The sequence below is a fragment of the Phycodurus eques genome, chromosome 12 (assembly GCF_024500275.1).
Source record: "Phycodurus eques isolate BA_2022a chromosome 12, UOR_Pequ_1.1, whole genome shotgun sequence".
In the NCBI taxonomy this organism is placed as follows: domain Eukaryota; kingdom Metazoa; phylum Chordata; class Actinopteri; order Syngnathiformes; family Syngnathidae; genus Phycodurus; species Phycodurus eques.
Window position 1 is genome coordinate 7,145,001 of NC_084536.1, and position 26,224 is coordinate 7,171,224.

The 26,224-nt window shown below is 45.6% G+C and overlaps 2 protein-coding genes across 4 annotated transcripts in view; one reads left to right on the top strand and one right to left on the bottom strand.

The window, feature by feature from the left end:
* Positions 1-6,376, bottom strand: part of fhip1b (FHF complex subunit HOOK interacting protein 1B) — a 36,825-nt gene extending 30,449 nt beyond the window's left edge. For all 3 annotated transcript variants that reach the window (XM_061691861.1, XM_061691862.1, XM_061691863.1), the window contains exons 1-2: positions 6,012-6,376; positions 327-542 (exon numbers count right to left, since the gene is read on the bottom strand). The gene's annotated coding sequence lies outside the window, so the exon portion shown is untranslated. The remainder of the gene's footprint in view (positions 1-326; positions 543-6,011) is intronic.
* Positions 6,377-8,297: 1,921 nt separating this feature from the next.
* cnga4 (cyclic nucleotide gated channel subunit alpha 4) lies at positions 8,298-24,974 on the top strand. The gene is made up of 7 exons (XM_061692118.1): positions 8,298-8,431; positions 15,884-15,985; positions 16,048-16,154; positions 17,952-18,535; positions 20,628-20,873; positions 23,926-24,091; positions 24,158-24,974. Exons 1-7 carry the CDS (start codon positions 8,298-8,300, stop codon positions 24,739-24,741), a joined length of 1,923 nt encoding a protein of 640 aa, XP_061548102.1. The 3' UTR covers positions 24,742-24,974.
* Positions 24,975-26,224: the final 1,250 nt, after the last annotated feature.

The following is a 26,224-nucleotide window of genomic DNA, read 5'->3' on the forward strand; positions in this document are numbered from 1 at the left end:
ATAAGTAAACGTATGTATGATTCGGACTGATATCGTATTGGATCAACGTCAGTATCAGTTGATACTGCAATATTGGTATCGTATTGGAACTGAAAAAGTTGCATCTGGATATTCCTATTTGCCGTGACAAGAGGAAGTTGCTTCAAATGATCGGAGTCGGATGAGCGATCCAGAGGAATCTCGAGCAACCTTTCAACTCCCAAGGGTTGAGGTTTAAAGTCCACACGTTAACTTTTAAACCACTTTCGTCTTATCTTTGGCCAGACAAGCTGAAGAAGTTAAAGTACTCATGAGGGGAGAAAAAAAAAAAAGTCAGCGCCACTCACCTCAAATCAATGTATCAATCCGTCCGGCAATCGAAAGAGGAAGGCAGGAAAGCTCCCGATGGGCAAGTTGAACAAGATTCCCGGGGCAGGGAAGAACAGACGCTTCCAAGACGCAATCTCCTTCAAGCAAAAGTGCAAACATGCGGGAATGAGCTCCGAGCCGTCCGACGACCTTTGCACTGCAGGGTGGGGCCCAGCTCACTTCTGAAGAGGCCGCTGTCAACACCGAGAACAATCAATTGATTTTCATACCATGACACATATATATATATATATACATACATACATATACACACATATATATATATATATACACATATATACATATATACATACATATACACATATATACATACATATACACATATATACATACATATACATATATATATTTAAAAAAATAAACTTCACTTGAGGAAACAAACAGGATATGAATGACTTGCTGATTAAAAAAAACATTGTCATGAAGGATGTCAACTTCCTGTCAAACCACCCTCCAGGTTGCCATGACAACCAGCTTCATACGCACAAAGTAATCGAAGAAACATTAATCAACATATAATCGATCAGCCATATAATCGACAACGACTTTGATTATCAATTAATAATTTAGAGGCATTTCTTCACTTAAAATTTCCAATTCCTCGGAATTTCAGCCTCTCAAGTCTCAACAGTAAATACAGTGGGTACGGAAAGTATTCAGACACCCTTAAATTTTTCACTCTTTGTTATATTGCCGCCATTTGCTAAAATCATTTTTCTCCTCATTAATGTACACACAGCAACCCATATTGACAGAGAAAAAAACAGAATTGTTGAAATGTTTGCAGATTTATTAAAGAAAAACTGAAATATCACACAGCCATAAGTATTCAGACCCTTTGCTTAGTATTTAGTAGAAGCACCCTTTTGAGCTAATACAGCCATGAGTCTTTTGGGGAATGATGCAACAAGTTTTTCACACCTGGATTTGGGGATCCTCTGCCATTCCTCCTTGCAGATCATTTCCAGTTCTATCAGGTTGGATGGTGAACGTTGGTGGACAGCCATTTTCAGCTCTCTCCAAAGATGCTCAATTGGGTTTAAGTCAGGGGTCTGGCTGGGCCATTCAAGAACAGTCACAGAGTTGTTCTGAAGCCACTCTGTTATTTTAGCTGTGTGCTTAGGGTCATTGTCTTCTTGGAAGGTGAACCTTCGGCCCAGTCTGAGGTCCTGAGCACTCTGGAGAAGGTTTTCGGCCAGGATATCCCTGTACTTGGCCGCATTCATCTTTCCTTCGATTGCAACCAGTCGTCCTGTCCCTGCAGCTGAAAAACACCCCCACAGCATGATGCTTCCACCACCATGCTTCACTGTTGGAACTGTATTGGACCGGTGACGAGCAGTGCCTGGTTTTCTCCACACATACCGCTTAGAATTAAGGCCAAAAGATTCTATCTTGGTCTCATCAGACCAGAGAATCTTATTTCTCACCATATTGGAGTCCTTTCTCCCATCTCCCGACTGCATCTCTGGAGCTCATCCAAAGTGATCTGTGGGTTCTTTCTTTACCTCTCTCACCAAGGCTCTTCTCCCCCGATTGCTCAGTTTGGCCGGACACCCAGCTCTAGGAAGGGTTCTGGTCGTCCCAAACATCTTCCATTTCAGGATTATTGGAGGCCACTGTGCTCTTAGGAACCTTAAGTGCAGCAGAAAATTTCTTGTAACCTTGGCCAGATCTGTGCCTTGGCACAATTTTGTGCCTGAGCTTTTCAGGCAGTTATTTTGACCTCATGATTTTCATTTGCTCTGACATGCACTGTGAGCTGTAAGGTCTTCTGTAGACAGGTGCATGGCTTTCCTAATCAAGTCCAATCAGTATAATCAAACACAGCTGGACTCCAATGAAGGTGTAGAACCATCTCAAGGATGATCAGAAGAAATGGACAGCACCTGAGTTAAATATATGAGTGTCACAGCAAAGGGTCTGAATACTTAGGGCTGTGTGATATTTCAGTTTTTCTATTTTAATAAATCTGCAAAAATGTCAACAATTTATTCAATTTATTTAAACATAAATTCAGCAATCGGGAAGATTCTGAAGAGTACAATAAGGCAAAGTAAACATTTTCTTCAAGCAGAAAAACTTTACACCGGTTCTCCCGGAACCGTTCAAAATTAAAAATGTTGGTTCCCAGTTTCAATGCCTAGTCCTCCGGCCGCGAAGAAGAAGTGGCGAAAACCAACAAAGAAGCGGCATAAACCAATGAAGAACGCGCACGATGACGTGCTTGTGCCCAAAGGCGGCGAACAAAAGTGTGTCTTAACTTAATCAAAATAAATGACCAGTCGCCTCAGTCCAACACTTGGAATAAGATTATATTGTGCAAAGGAGACTTTCACGATGTGTAGCATTTGAAGCGCTCCAAGCCTCAGCCGACACCGCACGGAGCTTCAGTCAAATCAACTCTCAGTCAATTGGGTGAGAGAAACAATAAAATATGTCTATGCCAACATTGAGGACAGCTAACAAGGTAAACGGTTGCTTGCACTTTTGCACTGATGTTTTTAGCGTTTATTTTAGTCTTCAAACCAACGTAAGCGCCGATGACAAAAAAATATTAATACATTTTAATTTAAAAAAAAAAAAAAAACCTTAACATTGGGCCAAAACTTTGCCATCACAATGAATTGGGACAAAATTCACATAAACGTCTCACAGTATCACAAACACTAACCTTGTGCCTCATCCGTAGGTAGGGAAAGGAATCAGTGTTTTAAAAAATAAAATAAAATAAAAAATAAATCACCAGCGCCGGGTGAAGTTACTTTTCATGCCAAAATGCTGAGTTCCGGTACGTACCCTTCAAAATAAAAGGCTACAAGCTTAAAACAGGAAGTCAAGTTAAAACTTGCACAAATAGACCATATGACGTGATGAAACAGTCCGAAATAACTATTTTAACAATGTTATATTTCCTTTTTAGCTGAAACATTAATTAATGACTATTAAGTCAATTGGGTTAGTTCCACACACATTGCCTTTTAGTTTATAGGTTTGATATTGATACTGGTTATAAAGAACCCCGAGTCAAATGTTAATTTTCGACACCCTTTATTCAAACCATGCAAACTTTTTTGACCAAGCCCTCTAAAAGAATCAGAATAAAGAATTGTTTGGAACCGGAATCGGAACCAGAATCGGTCAAATTCAAACGATGCCGAACCCTAATGTTGATGTACAAATTTAAGATGAAAATTAAATCTGCCTCATTTCTTTGCTTTTTTGTTTTGGCCTCCAACTTGAGCCAGGCCCATCTCCACCTGCCCCTGATGCCTACTTCAAGCTGTGCCACATGAATACTATCCTCCTCTTTGAGCAGTCTGATTCTGAAAAATAATTGACTAAAATCACTGTCTGTTTCACTTAATTTGTCACTATTACCAAATTCAAAGGCTAATCCCAAATGCATCCTCCAGGAAAATATTAAGTACAGTATTTTTCTGTTTTATTGGCCATCCGTAAACTAATCCGTAAACTAATTAGATAATTGTAGGCTTGTTTGTTTGTCAGTGGCTGCGATTGGCTGGCAACCAGTTCAGGGTGTACCTCACCTCCTGCCCTAAAATAGCTGGGATAGGCTCCAGCACTCCCGTGACCCTAGTGAGGATAAGGCTCAGAAAATGGATGAATGGATAAATGTAAACACGAGTAGCACGCCATTGCATTCATGGTAACGACGACCTTCCCAACATGGTGGCAACGTAGGCACGACGATCAGCCAGGATGGCTTACCTAGTTTTAATACCTATGCCCGGGAAGCCCAACAGAAGCACTACAGCCCCATGCAACACTCATATTTAATTTTACATTGTTGTAGATAATGTAATGATTTACTTCTCTCATCCTGTTTACAATTGGTGCTTTGTCTTTTGTCTTTGTTTCTCTCTCCCTTCTTGAAACTTAGTTCTGTTCGACTGATCAAATCTGATTCTCAATAAACCTTAATTACAATATAATAATATAATAACCTTAAAAACTCCACTGTGACACAGTATAACTGTTCCAGCATAAAAGGGATACAGATTTTCCACTCTGCTTGACCTAACAGCCAAACAGGACCAAAAAAAAAAAAAGAATGGAATGGATCTAGCTGCCAGTATTCAAGGAGTACTTTGCGCTTCATTGCTTCTAAATGTTTCGAAGTTTTTCTCATTGGCTCAGTCTTTCAGTGTGTGTCATTGGCTCATGGCGTTTCACTTATTCTTTGGGTTAATCTGAAATGTGTTTAATAGCATGGGGGAGAGCATCTGCATATTGTATTGTAATGACGATATAATCATTATTTGGTATGAATGGAATAAACACTTGACTGACCACACAGCCTTTTCTGAACTTTTATTGGTGTCATGGGTCAGCGCTTCAGTCGTGCTCTTTAGAGGTAGCTATGTTTTCAGTTGTGCACCAGATGTCACCATCAGTGATGCCTCGAAGCGTTGAATCTTTTTCGGCACAATTGTTAGGAAAGCCTCAGTGCTTCATGAGGCTTCACTTGCCCACCACTACGATTTACGTAAATGACCTATTTTGAGTTCAAAACAGCAAATTCCGCTGAAAGGAGACTGATTTGCATGTATGTATATGTGGCCTGCGAGTGGTTGGCGAACAGTTCAGGGTGTACCCCGTCTCTCGCCCAGAGTTAGCTGGAACAGGCTCCAGCACGCCTGCGACCCAAGTGAGGATAAGCTCTACGGCAAATGAATGAAGGAATAAGTGCAAGAATAATGAGAGGATTTTGTAATACAACTATGATTGACAAGCATGATGGCTAAAATCATTGGCACGTTTTTAGCCATGAATGCATTTATTTTTTTTCAATTTCTATTATTTTAATATATGATGGCTGGATTATTACCCTGTTACCAATTTATTTTCTGGTTGTTCTTTTAAGATATATTTAAAGTTGAGTTTTGGCCGTTGAGTAAATACAAAGTTCTTAAATAAATCAATAATTGTGTTTATTAATCATGATCTCACTCTCAATCAAAATAATCGTGATTACTATTTTATCCATGATCACCCAGCTCTAGTGTAGCTTCCTTCCGCCTTCACACTGCACAGGCGTGCAAGAGCTGCGAACCAAACTCAAACAAACATGTCAGATCTTATACCCAATAGCACTCACCATACATAAATTGACAAATTCACAAATAATATATAGGACCAGTATCGGCAGTGATCGACAGATCTCACTCATGGATTATCAGCAGCATAAAAACACTAATCACAGCACCCCTAATTATATGTGGTGTTCACATCAAGACTCAAGATATAACATTATTGGAATGCTAAGTGATAATTAAATATTTCAATGGTTTTGTAATTGATTTATTCTTTTAAGCATTAATTCATTTCTGTAATTGCAATGCCTTGATTTTGGTGTGGTTAGTACAGTCATTGCCATGCATGCAATTGCACTGACAATTTCTTAAAGGTTCTTAAATAATACAGTATAAAGACGCTAAATACGAAATAATCACTAAAACAACGTGTTATATCAAGAATATACGGGGCCAGTACAGGTTCTGACAGCACTCGAAAAGGTTTAACGTCGGATCCTTGCAATATCAAGATTATTAGAGTTTATACGTGGTGCAAATATGACAATGTGTGCAAGAGTGTGTGTTGAAGGCATGGGAGCTCACCTTGTTTTGCTGTCCAGTTGACCGATGGGTTCGCTGCTCGCTAGCAAGGAGAGCAGCTAACGGCTACGAGCTCCACAACAACGTCGGCGTGGCGGCCGCCCGCCCGGCGGGGACGCGAGTGAGCGGCTGCGGCGGGCCGAGACTCGGTGCGCTGCTGGCGGAGATGGAGGTGCTCGAGCGGAGGGAGCCGTCTTAGAAAGGGGCAAGAGGGAGGCCCTCCCTGGGAGGTTTTCCATCGGGGCGGAGGCGCATCGTGTTAGCGACACGCCAACATGACAAACGCGACGAACATCGCGAGCGACTAGTCAGCTCGAGTATCGGCCCCGGCCCGTCGCCATTTTGGCTAGGTGTGACTCCGAGTCTCCGCCCGACTCCGTGCTCGTGCGCAGCAAACTGGGTTGATGTGCGCGGCCACGTCGTGGGGCGGACTGACTGCTCCTTCGGAAAATCAGACAAAAAGAAGTCGTCATTTACCAAAATGAAGTCGTGTCCTCCGCTTTTTTTGTGCAAAGACGACGAAAAAGGTTGCACGGCGAGAAAGAATAAGAACAATTCAACAAAAGTGTTCATATTAAAGTCATGAAGGGTATTAGGGCCACAAAAACACAAATAAATAATTACACCACGAGAATAATAGAGTCGTTTTACAAATAAAGTTGGTGTTTTTAGGTATTAAAGTAAAAATCTTTTTTTAAGCCAAATTTGATTTTTTTTTTAAATGTTTGTTTTTCAGGAAAAAAAATATTATTGGACAAAAGTCGTGATCAAACAACAATCAAGTTGTATGTTTTTCTGACAGAATTGTTTTTTTAAATTTACTGCCCGAAGATAGCCAGGATAGGGTCCAGCACTCCCGCAGCTCAGAATATGGATGGATTTATAAAATCATATACCGATCACCCCCGGAGAGCATAGGGGGGCCAGCCAGCCGCCACCCAGAAGAAAACAAAACAAAACGATCATAATCCGCCAAAGCGAGCCCAAGTTAAGCGCCCGTCCTGAGTAGGGTTGGGCATCGAGAATCAAGAACCGAACGGAACCGGGACCAACGCCCCAGCTCCACCGGAACCGCCCAAACTAAAAAACCCCGGCCCCCAGCCCTCACGCCCAGAGCGCCCACCCTGAAGAAGAAGCGGCGAAAACTAACGAAGAAGAACGCCCACTCCAGTCAAAGGCGCCCGCTCAAGTCCCCAAACCAACGCAACCGCCGCCGACAGGAAAAAAAGCTCAACACTGAGCCAAAACGCCACCGCAGCAACCCCACACCACAATGAATCCGGACAAAACCCACACAAACGCCGTCCCATAGCACCACAAACACCAACCCCGCGCCACACCCATCCATCATTTTTTTTCCCAAATTAAATGATTGGGGAGGCTCCTAAAAAAAAATTTTCAAATCCCAATATAACAAGAGTAATGTCTTAATTGTACAAGGATAAAAAGTTTGATTTTATTCAACAAAAAAGTGTTACTATTACAAGAGTAAAGTCACAATTGTAGGGAGGTTTTTGTAGGGCCCCACTGAAAAGGAAAAAGTAATTGCTGGCATTCTATGACAAATAGAGTTTTTATGAGAATAAAGGGCTTATATGAGACTAAAGTCATAATCTTAAGGGTTAAAATTTTTATTTTCTGTAAATAAAAACAGCTATTCCTCCCAAATAAATAAATATATATATATATATATATATATATATATATAGTTCAGATTTTAAAAAAACATTGTAATATGAAGACATTAAAGTGGAACTTTTACAAAGGAATAAAAGGAAAACAATCAACAATGAATGCAATAAAGTCAGAGTGGTAATAATAAAAAAAGTGATAATCTTAAAAAATGAAAAGTTGTACTTTCTTGAGGAAAAAGTGCAAACTCTTCCGGAATTATAATATTTTAGAGAAACAGTCAAGTAGTAGTAAAATAGAAAGTAGACACTGTAGTAATAAGGCCATGCCGGAGGGGAAATGGGAGAATCACAAAGTTGTATTTTCTTGATGAAAAAAGTCAGAATCTTATGAAAAGTAATGAGATAAAGAAAATATATTTTCACATCTGTAAACAATATGTGCCACCTTCCGTGTCATAGCAGAAGCCTCCTCAGATTTCCCGAGGTGATGAATACACTCCCGGAGGAGACCCCGTCTGCAAGTTGTGTGTTGTGTTGTCGTCCATAGTGACCAAGCCTCTCTCACACACACACACATATACACACACACACACAAACACACACGCGCGCACACAAACACACACACACATGCGCATCCAGCAGTCCTTAAGCGAAGATGAACGGTGGTTCTGCTGATCCGGCCTCCGCATGGCTCAGGTGGCATCAAAGGTCCAAGGTAGCCCATGAGGCCGATGGCGGTGTCCACTGCCAAGACCGAGATGGGCCAGATCCCCACACATCCACCACAACGTGAGTAACAACAACCCCACTTGACTTTTCAACATCTGTGTGCAGTCATCATGTCATACATGGACTATTGTTTATTGATTGTACAAAAGTCTATTAATTTACATTGAAAACAATAACAATAGCAACAGTGAAAACAAAGCTGATAATCTCAAGAATAGCAATTACAATGTAACTTTGGAGGAGTATTCCTGCAAGCCGGTTCAAGTTCGTACTCTGTTTCGGTCTGTCGTGGTGAAGAAGGTGAAGAAGCTGTCAGTTTACCAGTCGATCTACTTTCCTATGCTCACCTATGGTCGTGAGCTGTTAGTCATGACTAAAAGAGCAAGATTGCAGATACAAGCGGCCCAAATAAGCTTCCTCTGCAGGGTGTCCCGGCTCTCTTAGAGATAGGGTGAGAAGCTCGGGCGTCCTGGAGCGGCTCAAACTAAAGCCACTGCTCCTCCACATTGAGAGGAGCCAGATGAGGTGACTCTGGCATCTGGTTAAGATGCCCTCTGGACACCTGCCTGGTGAGGTGTTCCGGGCACATACCACTGGGAGAAGGCCCCAGGGGTGAACCAAGACACGCTGAAGAGACTGTCTCTCCCAACTGGCCTGGTAACACCTCGAGATCCCCCTGGAAGAGCAGGATGAAGCGGCTGGACAGAGGGAAATCTGGGTTTCTCTGCTAAGGTTAATAACACCGCGACCAGACCCCAGACAAGAAGAAAATTGATGGTTAAGGGTCAAGTTCTGAGTTGGCTTCCTCTGATTTTGAAAACTTGATTACTGGGGAACCAAATAGCTGCTCTGAATGAGTTCAATCAAGTCTTGAGTACGCTCACCTTGAGCTAATCGCGTGCAAGGCAAGGACTGTAGTAATGTGATAACACTCAAACAAAGTTTGCATGTCATCTGCAAAAGGATGATAAGCCATGTTTTGGTATTCCATGATCTAAGCAAAGAAGAGGCATCGTGTAGATATGAAATAAAAGTGGCCCAAGTATGGATTCTTGCGGAACCCCACATGTAATCTTTGTTTGCTCAGATTTAATTGAGACCACTTGCATTCATCATGTCTTCTTTGTTGATAAGTTTTAGATTTCTTGTGTTCAGACAAATATTTTTCAGAGAAAGAGAAGTTCTCTTACCTGGCTAATCGTTTCATCTCAGGCTTTGTCAGGGCTGAAGAGTCAGCCAAAATGATTAACCAGGTCAGAGAACGTCTCTGTACCCAAAATATATTTGTCTGAACACAAGAAAACTAAAACTGAATTGAGACTCATTGAGACAAAGTATTCCCTTTCTTGTAAGTAACATTTGAACCAATTTAAGACAGAGCCAGCCATCCCACCAGCTGTTCCTGTCCACTTGTGATCAACTGGATCAAATACAGCAGTGAGATGTGGGGATACTAGGACGGTGGTTTCGGAAGCATCCTTATTTCAGCTAACCATGTCTGTTCTCCATTTTGTTTGTGTCCATCCAACGATGCGCAGACTATGTGCACGATGGCATCCTCTGTTTCATGAAAATGCTACCTTAGATGATGTTATGATGTGGACGATGGCGTCCTCTGTTTCGTGACGATGTTACCTTAAATGATGTTTCCGACCTTTGTGACACGACCAATCGGACAAAACGTAGAGCAAGGCTCCGACCCCTCCGTGATGACCCAAGCTGAGGACATGGATCCAGACCAGGACCATGCCAGAGACCGGGAGTGCGGAGTTAGAGGCTCTGAGGGAGGAGAACCAGACCCTGAAGCAGGACATCATCCTCCTGGAACTGCGTCATGTTTCTGAGCTCAATGGCAAGGACGCTCTTCTGGCCAAAGTCCAGTGGAGGCGGCGGGCTCGAACCCGGGCCTACGTGGACACCCTGCACCAGCTCACCCTGCGCGAGATGCAGCTGAAGGAGATCGAGGAATGCTGGAGGAAGCGCTACGACGCCCTGGAGCTGGGCCACCGACGCCGGATTAGTGACTCGGAGGAGATCTGTAGGAAGCGACTGGGGCAGCTGGAGATGGAACTACTCGTGGAAAGGAGTTGGAACCAGAGTATTGGTCACCGACAGGATGACAACATGCGGGGACCGGCAAAAAATGAGGAGACAGCAGAGGAGAGGATGGAGGAGCAGTCGCCACCCGAGGAGGTGATAACGGAGAAGGCGAGTGAGCTCACCGATGCCAAGAAGAAGAAAAAGAACAACAAGGGAAAACGATGGCAGGGAAAGAAGAAGAAGATCAAGATGCAGGACCAACCTGCTATATGATACAAACCCGAATTCCAATGACAGTGGGACGTTGTTTAAAATGTAAATAAAAACAGAATACTTTGATTTGCCAATCCTTTTGAACCTATATTCAATTGAATACACTACAAAGACAAGATATTTAATGTTCAAAATGATGAACGTTGTTTTTTTTTTTTTTTCACAAATAGTCTCTCATTTTGAATTTGATGCCTGCAACACGTTCCAAAAAAGCTGGGACAGGGGCAACAAAAGATTGGGAAAGTTGAGGAATGCTCAAAAAACACCTGTTTAGAATGTTCCACAGGTGAACAGGTTATTTGGAAACAAGTGTCATGATTGATAAAAGGAGCACCCCGAAAAGGCTCAGTTGTTCACAACCATGGATGGGGGGAGGTTCACCACTTTGTGAACAAGTGCGTGAGTAAATAGTCCAAAAGTTTAAGAACAATGGTTCTCAACATATAATTGCAAGGAATTTAGGGATTTCATCATCTACGGTCCATATTATCATCAAAATATTCAGAGAATCTGTAAGAGGCAAGCCCGAAAACCAACATTGACTGCCCATGACTTTCAATCCCCCTTAAAAACAGGAATCATTGTGTAAAGGATATTGCCACAGGAACACTTTAGTTCATCGGTACATCTACAAATGTTACGGTTTGCGGTGCAGGAGGGGATGCAAGAGCAGATATGGAAAGGCAGGTCAGAATTCAGAGTTTATTTAGTTCAACGAGTGGCCGGAGACTGGGACTCTGGCAGGCGTCAATGTCTTACGATGCGAGCTCTAGGTCAGGAGACAATTTCAGCGGACAGGAGTCCAGGCAAGGAAGCAGGCGTGGAGAATCCGGGCAGGAGTACAAGCGTGGAGATTCTAGACAGGAGTTCAGGCAATGAAGGTTCTGGACAGGAACCAAAAGAATGATTAGGATACTGTGTACAGTAGTAGTGATCCGAGCGAGAAACGACTGACACGCTGTCAGACTGCTAAAGTCGATCTGGCGACGAGGTGGAGTTTGGGACTGGCACTGCTGATGATGCGTCGCAGCTTGTCCAACCCGTCTCTTCCCACCTGCACAGACACACCAAACACAAGGTGTAGTACAGGGTGCCGAGGCAGCAGCCCTGATAGTACCCCCCTCCTACGGGTGCCACCTGGGACATGGCCCAGGCGACCGGGGTGCTGCCAATGGAAAGCACGGACCAACGGTCTGTCCAGAATCTGGCGGCAAGGAATCCAGCTCCACTCCTCCGGGCCATAGCCCTCCCAGTCAACCATGTACTTCAAGCCCCTACCACGGCGACGCACATCCAGTAGCCGGTTCACAGTGTAGGCAGGATGACCATCAATCAACTGGGGGTGAGGAAAGGGTGGCACCGGGAGGGACAACGGGCTTGAAGAAACAGGTTTTATCTGTGACACATGAAAGGTGGGATGAACCCGGAGGGAGGTTGGGATTTAAGGTGTACAGCGCAGGGATTAATGAGGGCCTCAATCACATAGAGACCAATGAAACAGGGGGCTAACTTCCAGGAATCTACCGTAAGCGGTAAATCCTTAGAATAAATCCTCCTCTTGGGTCTGTTTGGTTGTATTGTGCTTTTTAACTAGGGATTCGATCTCCCATTCTAACGCTGCCACAAAACAAGTAGGTGGGAGAATGGGTTCTGGGTCCTCGCTGGTCTTATGAGCTGAGAATTGGCGAGACAGGGCATCTGGTTTGACGTTTCTGGACCCTGGGATGTAGGGCAAAGTAAAGTAGAACCGAGTAAAAAAGTGTGCCCATTTGGCTTGCCTTGGGTTTAATCTCCTGGCAGATTTGAGGTACTCCAGGTTCTTGTGGGCAGTCCACACCACAAATTGTTGCGCGGCTCCCTCCAGTAGGTGGCGCCATTCCTCCAGAGCAAGTTTCACCGCCAAGAGTTCCCGGGCGCCAATGCAGTCGTTGCGCTTAGCAGGGGAGAGTCTACGGGAAAAGGTGCACGGGTGCAACTTACTGTCCCCAGGATGTCATTGGGACAGCACGGCTCCCACTCCCACCTCGGAGGCGTCCACCTCCACAATGAACTGATGAGACGGATCTGTCAACTTCTTGTTCTTAAAGATAATGTTATTGAGCCCCCTGTAATCAATGCATGGTCTTACGGTGGTATCTTTCTTAGCCACAAAGTAAAAACCCGCACCCATTGGGGAGGAAGAGGGTCGTATAATACCTATATCCAAAGATTCTGAGATATATTTGTCCATAGCTTCTCTCTCCGGTTGTGAGATATTATACAGTCGTCCCCTAGGCAGAGTGGCCCCTTGCAAGAGATCGATGGCACAATCATAAGGGCGGTGGGGAGGGAGGGCCACGGCTTTATCTTGGCTGAAAACTTGGCCAGGGTCGTGATAGCACTCAGGTACAGAGGTAAGGTCAGGCTTGTCTGTTTTCTTGACACAATTAGTAGGCAAGATTTTAAACAGTATGACAAAATAGACTCCAGGCGGGAAGACTAAGGTGGTTCCAATCAATATCCGGGTTGTGAACCTTAAGCCAGGGCAATCCGAGTACCAGGGGTGCCTGGGGACAGGCAAAAACTAGTCGGCTTATTTCCTTCTGGTGGTTACCTGAGAGGAAGGAGACCGGCAGCATCTGTTGGTCTACACGGGCTAGCAATTGTCCCTTAAGCGTTGTGGTCTCTAGGGCCGTAGCCAAAGGGCTAGTCTTAATCTCCATTTGTCTCACCAAGGTGCCATCCATTCATCCATTTTCTACCGCTTATCCGAGGTCGGGTCGCGGGGACAGTAGCTTTAGCATAGACGCCCATACTTCCTTCTCCCCAGCCACTTCATCCAGCTCTTCTGGGGGGATCCCGAGACGTTCACAGGCCAGCCGAAATACGTAGTCTCTCCAGCGTGTCCTGGGTCGTCCCAGAGGTCTCCTCCCGATGGGATGTGCCTGGAACACCTCACCAGGGAGGCGTCCGGGAAACATCCCAATCAGATGCCTAAGCCACCTCATCTGGCTCCTCTCGATGTGAAGGAGCAGCGGCTCTACTCTGAGATCCTCCCGGACGTTCCTACCCTCACCTATGGTCACGACCCACAGGTCCTGACCATAGGTGAGGGTAGGAACATAGATCGACCGGTAAATTGTGAGCTTCGCCTTTCGCCTTAGCTCCTTCTTTATCATAACAGACCGATACAAAGTCCGCATCACTGCAGACGCTGCACCGATCCGCCTGTCAAACTCCGGTTCCATTCTTCCCTCACTCGTGAACAAGACCCCAAGATAATTTAACTCCTCCACTTGGTGCAGGATCTCATCGCCACCCTTTTCCGTCTGAGGACCATGGTCTCAGATTTGGAGGTGCTGATTCTCATCCTAGCCGCTTCACACTCAGGTGCAAACTGCTTCAGTGAGAGCTGGAGGTCACGGCTTGATGAAGCCAACAGAACCACATCTGCAATAAGCAGAGATGCAATACTGAGGCCACCAAACCGGACCCCCTCTACGCCTCAGCTGGGCCTTGAAATTATGTCCATAAAAGTTAGGAACAGAATCTGTGACAAAGGGCAGCCTTGGTGGAGTCCAACCCTCACTGGAAACGAGTCCGACTTACTGACGGACCAAACTCTGACTCAGGTTGTACAGGGACCGAACAGTCCATATCAGGGGGTTCGGTACCCCATACTCCCGAAGCGCCCCCACCACAGAACTCTCCAAGTGACAGGGTTGAACGCCTTCTCCAAGTCCACACAAACATGTAGACTGGTTGGGCGAACTTCCATGCACCCTTGAGGACCCTGCCGGGGGTGTAGAGCTGGTCAACTGTTCCACGGCCAGGATGAAAACCGCACTGCTCCCCCTGAATCTGAGATTCTACTTCCCGACTGACCCTCTTCTCCAGCACCCCTGAATAGACCTTACCAGGGAGGCTGAGGAGTGTGATCCCCCTGTAGTTGGAACACACCCTCCAGTCCCCCTTCTTAAAAAGGGGGACCACCACCCCAGTCTACCAATCCAGAGGCACTGCCCCTGAATTCCACCCGATGTTGCAGAGGCGTGTCAACCAGGACAGCCCCACAACATCCAGAGCCTTTAGGAACTCCGGGCGAATCTCATCCACCCCCGGGGCCTTGCCACAGAGGAACTTTTTAACCACCTCGGTGACCTCAACCCCAGAGATAGGAGAGCCCACCTCAGAGAACCCAGACTCTGCTTCCTCATGGAAAGGCATGTCGGTGGAATTTGAGGAGGTCTTCGAAGTATTCTCCCCAACTGCAGGGGGTCCAGCGAGGGACCTGTGACGCTCTTGAGGTGGTCCAGCACGAGATGTTCAAAGGACTTCATGACCACAGATGTCAAGGCGACAGGCCTGTAGTCATTTAAACCTGAGATTGTAGGTTTCTTGGGGACTGGAATGATGGTGGAGCGTTTGAAACAGGATGGTACTTTGTACAGTTCCAGAGATCTATTGAAGAGCTGTGTGAAGACTGGAGCGAGCTGGTCCGCGCAGACTTTGAGGCAGGATGGGGACGCATGGTCTTTCTTAATATTTGTCACAGGAACACGATACCAACCAATCGTCAATGGGGGTAGGGATGAAAATACATTATTGGGGGCATCCACGGCGCGGGCACACCCGACGGCCATTCTTTTGGTGTGGTGACCAAAATCAATCCAATGTGAAAAAAACTTTATTGGGGCCGCCAGCAGGGGTGGCCGGCTTTCTGCCGCCACGTACCTCCGCCCCTGCATGCAGCGCACATGTTCGGCTTGTTTACAAATATGTACAAATTTTACAGATATGTCATACCATTACACAATCCCATTTTATAGTGCTTGTGTGCCATACCGCCCTGTGCGACCTACACATACCTTTTAATGGTCCGTGCGTGCCTGAAGTTCCCCTGCTGCTCGGAACACATCAATGATCTCTGAGTGGGGTACAGGAGGGTTGTGTCTGTCGCGAACAAATACATGAATGGATGGATGGAAATGTGCGGTGAATGCAACACATTAACACTTGTGCAGAAAGTATATTATTTTTTTCATTCCAGCCTACTGGGAAAACTCTCGGCCAGTCGACCAGTCTGCAGGAGCTGATACAGGGGCACAGCTAATTTATACTGGGACTCGCACCCCTATAAAAGTGATCTGGCGACACCCTTTAGGGTTGTGCCAAGAAGAAAATAAGTTGAATAGTAAAAACGTGCTTTCTTGCTTCCAGCTGGAGAAGTTGGGTGGTGGACCCGGCTGAGCACTTCTATTACGTTTGGCTACAGCTCATGATTCTGCCCGTGGTCTACAACTGGGTCGTCATCATCCTCAGGTAGGCGCCGTCAATCATTGCATAGCCTTGTGGTCTTAGTCTGTGTGTGTGTGCTGTGATAGGACATGTTTTCCTTCCATCGCCCTGGGCTATCTGGCAGTGTGGCTCACCCTGGACTACGCATCCGACCTGATGTACGCCGCCGACATGATCATTGCTGTACGTTCGGGTATGTCGGTCCACCTAGTTTAGTCCTGGTGGTGGATTATTTGTGTCATTTGTTAGCATTTTTTGTTAACCTGTCTTGTTCAACTGCTTGGTCATGAAGAATGGTGGATCTGGATACCTTTTATACTGGGACAGTTTTTCGGTGCAACACAGGAGTTTGACATACTCCCCCTGTGGTTGTTGATACTGTGATATTTATTGGTAATCCAGTCGAATAGAACAAGGTTTGTGAGGGGCCCAACAGAAACAAAACAAGTGAACAGAACAGAAATTGAAAAAACAACAGAACCATTAATAACATGTTATATGACTACTGTAAGGTTACATAGGAGTCACGTTCTTAAAGTAAAGGTGGGGCTCACTCACCCAGTCACAGTCCCTGGATGTCGGGGTCCCTGTTCCGGAGGTCTGAAAGACAAGGGTGCCTTATGTTGCTCTTTGGTCTCACCTATTCATCTTCCCTCCTACCCGTGTGCCCTGCTGTGGTCGTTTCTCCTCTCTCTCAGATGGGCATGGGGTGACCTTGGCAGTTCTTTATCAACGGGTACAGGATTTTATGTCTCTCGTTAATTTCACGGGGGAACTCATCGTTCATCCCAAACGGTGTACGCTTGAGCGTTCATCCTTTTGGCGTCACAAAAACTTTCAGCTGGAAGTGTTAGAACTTTGCGATGATCCTACGGGGTCAGTTTCCTGCTTGAGATCCCCCCAACCTGTGAATTTGATGAAAGGTGACGCCGTTGACTGTTTTCTTGGTGACTTTAAGTGTCATCATCATAGTTTCTTTCTTGTGCTTCTGGGTTTTCCGGTGTGCTCTCCGAAATGCTGGAGAGGATGAGTTTGTCCTGCATGCTTCTTTATTGTAAGTCCAGCATTGTTTCTTTGACTAATTTGTTTTCTTTTGGATTGGATGGGTCAGGCTCCCACCCTAGGTTGGGAGAGAAGATCAATGAGTAATGATAAAGAAGGCTTTGTTGAATTAGGCTAGTTGGTCAACAGGTTTTATTGATCAGCAAGCCATTATCTAACAATAGTTGCAAACAGTTGCGAGAGTTTCCTGTCAATGTCTGTCTCTCTCTGTCTTTCTCTCTCTCATATGCCCCAAGCACCCGCTTATAAAGCCTATATGTTGTCAGCACATTGGAGTAACATCCCAAACAGATACGTCACTTTCTTGATGACTTCAACCTCAGCCATCAGGGCTGCTCGAAATTAAGCACTGTCCTCAATGAGCTCCTTGGCTTGTTGGTGCTTGAAGTGTTTTGAGTGTTTCTGTCTTTTGATGCAACAAATCAAAAAGTGACAGTTTCTTGTCACTGGAAGAGAGGACTTTGATTGGCGTCTCAGATGAGCCAGGCAGCAGATCAATGGTGCAAGCAGACGAGTCCGCCTTCCTTCCCTTTGACGGTGTGCTGCTTTTGCTGTGGGTGGCATTAGCCTGCATGACGAAGCATTCGCAAGAACTGTCGATGACATGACAAGAAATAAGTTTTTCACGAAAACCCAAATACAAGAAAACCTAGTCTTGAGGTTTTTTTAGTCTTGTCTTGCAGCATGGCGCCACCCAGTTTTGTCTTGGGAATCTTGCTGTCTCCCGCGATGTGGCGTGTCTTGTAGATCTTAGTTTTACAGGTTGCAGGTGTTGTGTCTTGCAGGTCTTAGACATGTCATGTTTTGATTGTGCAGGTGTTGATGTAAGAGGTTAAATTTTGTTTGCTGCTTTTGTGTATAGGTTAATGGTTACAGCTTGTTGATTGGTTGGTTGATTGATTGATTGATTTTTTTTAACCCTCTGAAGGCTACCTGGAGCAGGGCATCCTGATAAAAGACACGGGTCGACTAAAGAGTCGCTACCTTCACTCCAGGCGTTTTTTCTGCGACCTGGCATCCCTGCTGCCTACCGATTTGTTCTACCTGGTGTTCGGGACCCAGGCGACAACAGTGAGGATCAACCGTCTGCTTCGGACACCGCGACTCAGCGAGGCACTGGACCGCATGGAGACCAGGACCTCGTATCCCAACACCTTCCGCATCACCAAGCTGATGAGCTACATCTTCGTGCTGATCCACTGGAACGCCTGCCTCTACTTCGCACTCTCCAACTATATCGGCTTCGGGAGCGATGGATGGGTTTACCCCAACATCTCCAACCCGGTGTTCGAGTCTACCCGCCGCCAGTACTTCTACTGCTTCTGGTTCTCAGCACAGATTTTCACCACTGTCGGAGACACGCCGCTGCCCAGTCACGAAGAGGCGTTCCTGTTCATGATAGCAGACCTGCTCATCGCCGTGCTGGTGTTCGCATCCATCGTGGGCAACGTGGGCAACGTCATCACCAGCCTAAGGGACCGCGACAACGTCTTTTTTCCCAATCACGAGTTGGTATGAGGCGGCACTGTGGCCGACTGGTTAGAACGTCAGCCTCACAGTTCTGAGGACCGGGGTTCAATCGCCGGCTCTGCCTGTGTGGAGTTTGCATGTTCTCCCCGTGCCTGCGTGGGTTTTCTCCGGGCACTCCGGTTTCCTCCCACATGCCAAAAACATACATGAATTGGAGACTCTAAATTGCCCGTAGATGTGAATGTGAGTGCGAATGGTTGTTTGTTTCTATGTGCCCTGCGATTGGCTGGGAGAGGCTCCAGCACACCCGCGACCCTAGTGGGGATAAGCGGCTCAGAAAATGGATGGATGGGTGGATGGATTTGGTATGAATGCCAGAGGTGGGAGTAAGTCACATATAGTCCTGCCATGACTGAAGAGTGACCTGAATTTATAGTTTTTCGAGATACAATTTTTTTCTTTGGCTTGCAAGCAAAAACTTGAGATAGCAGATAATGAACAAGTTTTCAAAAAAAGAAGCTTCAAACTATTAATTGCTACTCCCAGTTGAAGTTTATTGTCAAACTAAACAGAAGAGAATTATACATTTATATTTAAATGGTGGATAACAGTTTAGCACATCCGCCTCACATTTCAGAGGTCCATCCATCCATCCATTTTCTGAGCCACTTCTCCTCACTAGGGTCGCGGGCGTGCTGGAGCCTATCCCAGCTGTCATCGGGCAGGAGGCGGGGTACACTGGTTCCCAGCCAATCGCAGAGCACATAGAAACAAACAACCATTCACAAACAAACAACCCAGTTCAGAGGTCATGGGTTAAAATCCGGCTATCCTGTGTGTAGTTTGCATGTTTTTCCTGTGCCTGCGTGGGTTCGCCAGACCTGTCTCCCATTGAAAATGTGTGGCGCATTATGAAATGTAAAATACGAAAACGGAGACCCCGGACTGTTGAACAGCTGAAGCGGTACATCAAGCAAGAATGGGAAAGAATTCCACCTTCAAAGCTTGAACAATTGGTGTCCTCAGTTCCCAAACGTTTATTGAATGTTGTTAAAAGAAAAGGTGATGTAACACAGTGGTAAACAACACCCTGTGCCAGCTTTTTTTGGACCGTGTTGCATAAAATTCTAAGTTAATGATTATTTGCTAAAAACAAAGTTTATCAGTTTGAACATTAAATATCTTGTCTTTGTAATGTAGTCAATTAAATATAGGTCGAACATGATTTGCAAATCATTGTATTCTGTTTTTATTTATGTTCAACACAACGTCCCAACTTCATTGGAATCGGGGTTGTAGTTCCAACATTGAGTGTCCCCACATTCAGTTTTAGGCTCTGTGCTTTCCTCTTCGCTTTCTGCCTAAGAACCCGCTTTCCACTTCTCCTTCGTCTTCGACCCACAGTAGCTGAATGTCCACGGGCACCCTGCAGGCTGACGGCGCCGGTGGCGGACGTTGTTAACTGATCGATCCGGTATGGAATTCTTAGGATGAACGCTCATATTTGTTTGGCATAATTTTAAGCCAGATCCCTTCCTGACGCAACCCTCTGCATTTATCCGGCATGGAACTGGCTGGACTTGTGTCCCCCATAGGCCTGCATTTACATAAATCACTGTATTTGGCTATTAATAACAAAACACAATTGATGATTCACAACCACTCGTGTGCCATGAGAGATCATTGGGGCAACACAGGAAATGATCCAATTTCACCATTTAATTTGTCTGAAAATTATTAATTTATTCGTTCTCCGTACCGCTTATCCTCACGAGGGTCGCGGGTGTGCTGGAGCCTTTCCCAGCTATCTCCGGGCAAGAGGCGGGGTACACCCTGAACTGGTCACCAGCCAATCGCAGGGCACACATACAAACAACCATTCGCACTCACATTCACACCTACAGGTAATTTAAAGTTTGAAATTTACCTACCATGCATGTTTTTGGGATGTGGGAGGAAACCGGGAGTACCCAGAGAAAACCCATGCAGGCACGCAGAGAACATGCAATCCCTGAAAATTATTAATTAGAAATACATCTTTGTTCATCTATCTTTTCCAGCGACATGACAGGCAGAACAATTAAGTGCTGGACCCGGGTTTTTGATTGTTGGTGCTTTCTTACGTGTGTTTTAGGTGAAGGCCTACCTGCGCAGCCACTACATCAGCAAGGAGTTGCGTCAGCGCATTGACAACTGGTACCAGCACCTGCACATCAACAAGAAGATCATGCGCGAGAACGAGATTCTGCAGCAACTACCAGTCCACCTCAGGACCGAGATTGCAGTCAGCGTACACCTACCGACCCTCTCTAAGGTTACCATCTTCCAGAGGTGCGAGAAGAGCCTCCTGGAGGAGCTGGTGCTCAAACTCATGCCACAGGTCAGCCGCAGGGGTGTTGAGGCATGCTATGTGGGCTGTTGCTGTTACAGGTGTTAAATCAAGTAAAGTTTATTTCTACAACCCCTAATCAAAAGAGTCTCAAAGGGCTCAGTTCACAAAGATCAACAACATCCCTTGGTCTAAAACCACAGATCTGGACAAGGAAAAGCTAAAAAAAATAAAAAACATTTGGGGGGGAAAAAGAAGAACCCTAGAGAAGGGATCTCAAATGGAGGAATCCCCCTTCAAGGATGACCAGGGTGCAATGGATGGTCAGAGGGCAACATATATCACATGATATGATGCCGTACAATTCCAGTTAAAATAGCATGACAGTTCATTTCATTAAATGAAGCACCACAGGTAAGATGCCTTTGGAGAAATGGGTCTTCCTCAGGACATGTCCTGGTCGGTTGATGCAGAATCCTCCACAGCCCGCCCCTCAGGGTCAGTCTGGTGGCTGTCCAAGCCACCCGAGGTGAGATGCTTGGCTGGGAAGTTAAGGAGTTTGACCAGGCCGCCAAACACCAGGGTTTCCACAGGGCCATTCAGGCGGACAGCCCTGATGCCAGACCCAGTGGCACTGCAGGGGCCAGGCAGTAGGGTTGAGTGGCAGCCGCTGGATGAGCGACGCTGGAGCAGGGTTGGGTGGCAGCCGCTGGAGGAGCACCACCAGAGCAAGGACGGGTGGTGGCCGCTGGATGAACGCCGCCGGAGCAAGGACAGGTAGCAGCCGCTGGACAAGCGCCGTCGGAACCTGCTGAAGAGCAGGAACGGGAGCCTGCTGCCGAAGAGCAGGAATGGGAACCTGTTGCAGCTGCCAGGGAGCAGGGACAGGGGCCTGTTGCAGCTGCCGGGGAGCAGGGACGGGGGTCTGTTGCAGCTGCCGAGGAGCAGGGACGGGGGCCTGTTGCAGCTGCCGGGGAGCAGGGATGGGGGCCTGCTGCAGCTGCCGGGGAGCAGGGACGGGGGCCTGTTGCAGCTGCCGGGGAGCAGGGATGGGGGCCTGTTGCAGCTGCCGGGGGGCAGGGACAGGGACTGCAGCCGCTTCCTCAGTCTGCCGCCATTGAGGTTTGGGAGCACAGGAATCGAGAGGGGCAGAGTACACATGAACTCGGGAAGGGGAACTAGGAAAAACAGGTGGAACGAGACAAGGTGACGAAAAAGGCACGGAACGAGGTGACTTGGAGGCAGATTTGGATGGACGTGACTTAGTTGGAGATGTGGAACAAGGTGTGGGAACTGGTGAAAAATTAAGTGACTTGGAAACAGGGGCAGAAAAAAACGGGAGGACAAAATTTGACCTTTACTTGGGCGCCTCTGTTGGCCACCACGTGGCGGTCCCGGATAGATGGCCAAACGCGTGCCCAAGTAAAGGTCAGAGGGAAAGGACTTTGACTCACAGGGATTGGAAAAGGGAAAACATGATGAAAACTCACAAGGATGAGAAAAACTAGGGAAGGAGCCAGAAAAATCAAAATCGGAGTCAGAATCAGAAAGGAGGTTAACTAAAGAGGGTCCATCTTCACAATCAGAAAAATCAGAATCTAAAAAAACAAGGAGGTAAAATGGTAGGGCATGGTGAATAGCTAGGACAAGTTGGGGGACATGGGTGAAAAGGACGGTGAAGAAGAAATGATAGGGCTTACTGGAGGAGGGTAGGTATAGTCGGCAGGCTGAGGGCGCTGGGAGGCAGACTGGTGGCATGCAGGGTGACGCCGTGTTCTTCCCGCTGGGTCCTGTTCTGGTCGGTTCATTCTGTCACGTGATGGGTTTTTGAAGGCAAGGAAGGCAAGGCAAAAACATGGAGGACCCAAGTGCAGGGAAGCAGGGAGGCAACGCAGTAGTGCAGGAGTATAACAAAAATTATATTTAATTCCAAAAACAAAGGAAAACAAGGATCATGAAAAAGTCTAAATGCTAAATTAACAAAGTCCAAAATCTAAACACAAAGTAAAAAAGAAACACTTGAGTAAACCCTAAACAATAAACAAGACATGACTGGTGAAATAACTGAACGACACAACTTGCAACTATGACGTGACACAGACAGTGACAATGACAAAATCACCAAAAGACCTGCATGTTGCGAGAATAGGTCTTGGGATGGAACACAGACTAAGACCACAAGGCAACGCAATGATTGCTGGAGCCTACCACTAAGTAAGCAAGATAGCAAGGTGCTAAGCCATGTAATATTGTATAAGTAGGTAACAAAACCTTAAAATCCCATCTCAGGTCTACCAGGAGCCAGTGCAAGTTTGGCCAGTATAGGGGTAATATGATTAAACTTCCTAGTCCTACTCAAGAGTCATGCTGCAGCATTTTGTTTTGTAAGGCTAAATAAAATTGTCAATTGAAAACTGCAAAAGGCTCTTTTAAAGGAGAATTTAAACACTGCCCACTGCTCCAGTCTGTATGAACTGCAAGTGAATTAATACATGGTTAAGAAAGTTTACGTTTCTTACGGCCGTATTTTGCATTGTCAGATAGGGTGACATCAGTCTGCTTTGATGTACAACGCCATCCTGCCAACAAAGCCAATATGTCGTGTATATAAAAATTCAAAATTGACACAGACAGGTTGTGTGTAGTGAACTGCTTTCTTTACTCATGACAGACCTTTATACACGCTCAGAACAAAACAATTATAGGAATCCCACTCCGAATCCTGGAATCATGAGGACACTGTAACCCATAAGGGGAGATATTTCCTTAAAGGATCCACCACAGTAAGCATGTTTTTGTGCATTTACACAACTGAGGTCTAAATTACCTTTCACTCTACTGTGGGTTCACATTAGTTCATTCTACAATACTAACTGCAGGCTTTTAATATGAGACATGAGAAGAACAAACCAGTTTAGTTAGTTTTATGCATGTTGATGTTACAGGTGTTAATGGGAAGGGAGTTGGTCTCATAGCTGCTAATGTTATTGATGTTGACGGTGGAGCGCTTGATAATAAGGGTGTTGGTCTCGTCGGTGCTGGTATTACATTTGGTGATGTTACACGTGCTAGTATTACAGAATTTGTTGCTCGTGCGATACAGGTGTTCAGTCCAGGGGAATACGTGTGCAGGAAGGGTGACGTGGGCCATGAGATGTACATCATCAAAGAAGGCAAGCTGGCTGTGGTGGCAGACGATGGCGTCACTGAGTTTGCTGTGCTCAGTGCAGGAAACTTCTTTGGAGAAATCAGCATTCTCAACATCAAAGGTCAGTACCATTGCACTCTTCATATTGCCCTACTTTTTATGTTCACTTACAATGTTCACACCATAGGCAACAAGTCGGGCAATCGGCGCACCGCTAACATCCGAAGCATCGGCTACTCGGACCTGTTCAGCCTGTCCAAAGAAGACCTGACAGACGTACTGTCTGAGTACCCGGAGGCCAAGCACCACCTGGAGGAGAAGGGCCGTCAGATTCTCACCAAGATGGGCATGCTGGAGGATGGTGGGGCAACAGAAGGGGGTGGTGCCCAGAAAGTGGAGACCAAGATCGGCAGGCTGGAGAGCATCCTGGATGCTCTGCAAACCAAACTGGCTCGCCTCATGGCGGAGGCCGAGTCCAGCAACCGCAAGATGGAGGCCCGCGTGGCTCTCCTGGAGTTGGAGCTGGAGGCCCGCTATGGCCGGCCAGCAGAGGGGGGTGCTACAGAGGGAGACCACCACGGGGACGCACAGCAGCGAGGTGAAGGCGCGGGCGAGGAGGCCGTGAGTGAGCGAGAGGAGGTTGAAGGTGAGGAGGACGAACGCCAAGTAGGTGGTGAGCTGGACAAGGAAGGCGACGGCAAGAGCACCAAAAGCACCAAGGACGATGCGGAAACGGTGATGATGGATAACGAAAATAATCAAACCATCTGACGCTTTTCTCTTGCCTCTTTATTTCAATAAAATATTTAACACTTCACCACTTCCCACACTTTTCTACGACATGCAATATTAGACATTACTGTCACTAGGTAGTCATTAGGGATCATACGGCTCTTGTCTTACTCCTCTGGAGAATCTGACTACATCAGCTGACGACTTGATATACTTTGAGACCACCAACACGTCACTGGTGGAACAACATGACTGGTACAGTTTTGTCGAAAGACAGAGTAGGTGCTGCAGGAGTTGCTGAATGGTTCTTCACATTTTATTATACGTATCGTGTGTGTTTGTGTGCGCGTGTATACAGGGTGATTGAAAACTAACTCCCTTTTTTAAAAATACTTATAATTTATTAATATGTTGTAATATGTTTCTCAACTTTTTTCTGTGGGGTTGATTAAAGGAGCAAGTCTATTCTACCAAACCAACGACTTTGGAAGAACTTGAAGGCTGAATATGACAAGTTATGTTATGTTGTATGTTGCAAGGAATGTCACTAAACTGTGTACCGTATATGTGAGTTAAATAAAAATGTAATTTCATTTTGAAAACGATACGAAAGAAGGTAAATGCCTGCGTTCTCTTCCGGGTTAGTGCGATTAATGCTTTAGCATTCAAATCAAACTAATTTGTCTCATAAAGGGGAACCACGTCACTTTTTATATGTATAAAATTTAGGGAAAGTGACGAGAAACCTTTTTATCAGTCTCATAATCTGAAGGTTGCTACATTTTATGAAATTTTGAGTCCTAGACAAAGCACTACAAAGAAGTGGAATTTTATAGAATATTTAATGGCATCTACAAGGGGTCTAGAGGGAAACACACAAAGGGGTCTAACTAAAGAAAGAAAATAACACTAATAATGGTAAAAGGAAGAAAAATAGGCATATGAAAACGGAAATACAGGGTGATTGAAAAGTAACTCCCAATTTTTAAGTACTTGTAATTTATTTCTGGACTATAATTCTTACAAGAAATGAAGATGAGAAAGAAGAAAGTGTGTTTCATGGAGTTTTATTTAAAATTCGATATGGGCACCAGCATTAGCCACCAGTTTCTCAAGCCGCCTGGGAACTGCATTAACTGATTTCACAAGGAACTCTTGTGGGATGGAAGACATAACTTCTCGTATTCGCCCTTCAAGTTCTTCCAAAGTCGTTGGTTTGGCAGAATAGACTTGCTCCTTTAATCATGGAACATACACAAAAAAATTGAGAAAATATTACAACATATGAATGAATTATAAGTATTTTAAAATAGGGAGTTACTTTTCAATCACCCTGTAGAACATCATGTGTTGCTGGGCTAAAAATGTGAATGTGAGTGTTTAATGCGTTGAGTCAGAGCGAAAGAGAGAGACAGAGAGAACAAAGTTGGGATTTTGTGTGACGCTAGTAATTTACCCAAAATTATCAGGCACTAATCTCACACATTATGGCGACAATTGATACTCACGAACATAGATCGGC

Coding starts and splice junctions, on each gene's coding strand:
- cnga4 (XM_061692118.1), top strand. CDS start 8,298: ATGAACGGTGGTTCTGCTGATCCGGCCTCCGCATGGCTCAGGTGGCAT. Junction 16,155..17,951: donor GATCATTGCTGTACGTTCGG/GTATGTCGGTCC, acceptor AACCCTCTGAAG/GCTACCTGGAGCAGGGCATC. Junction 20,874..23,925: donor TGCTCAAACTCATGCCACAG/GTCAGCCGCAGG, acceptor CGTGCGATACAG/GTGTTCAGTCCAGGGGAATA.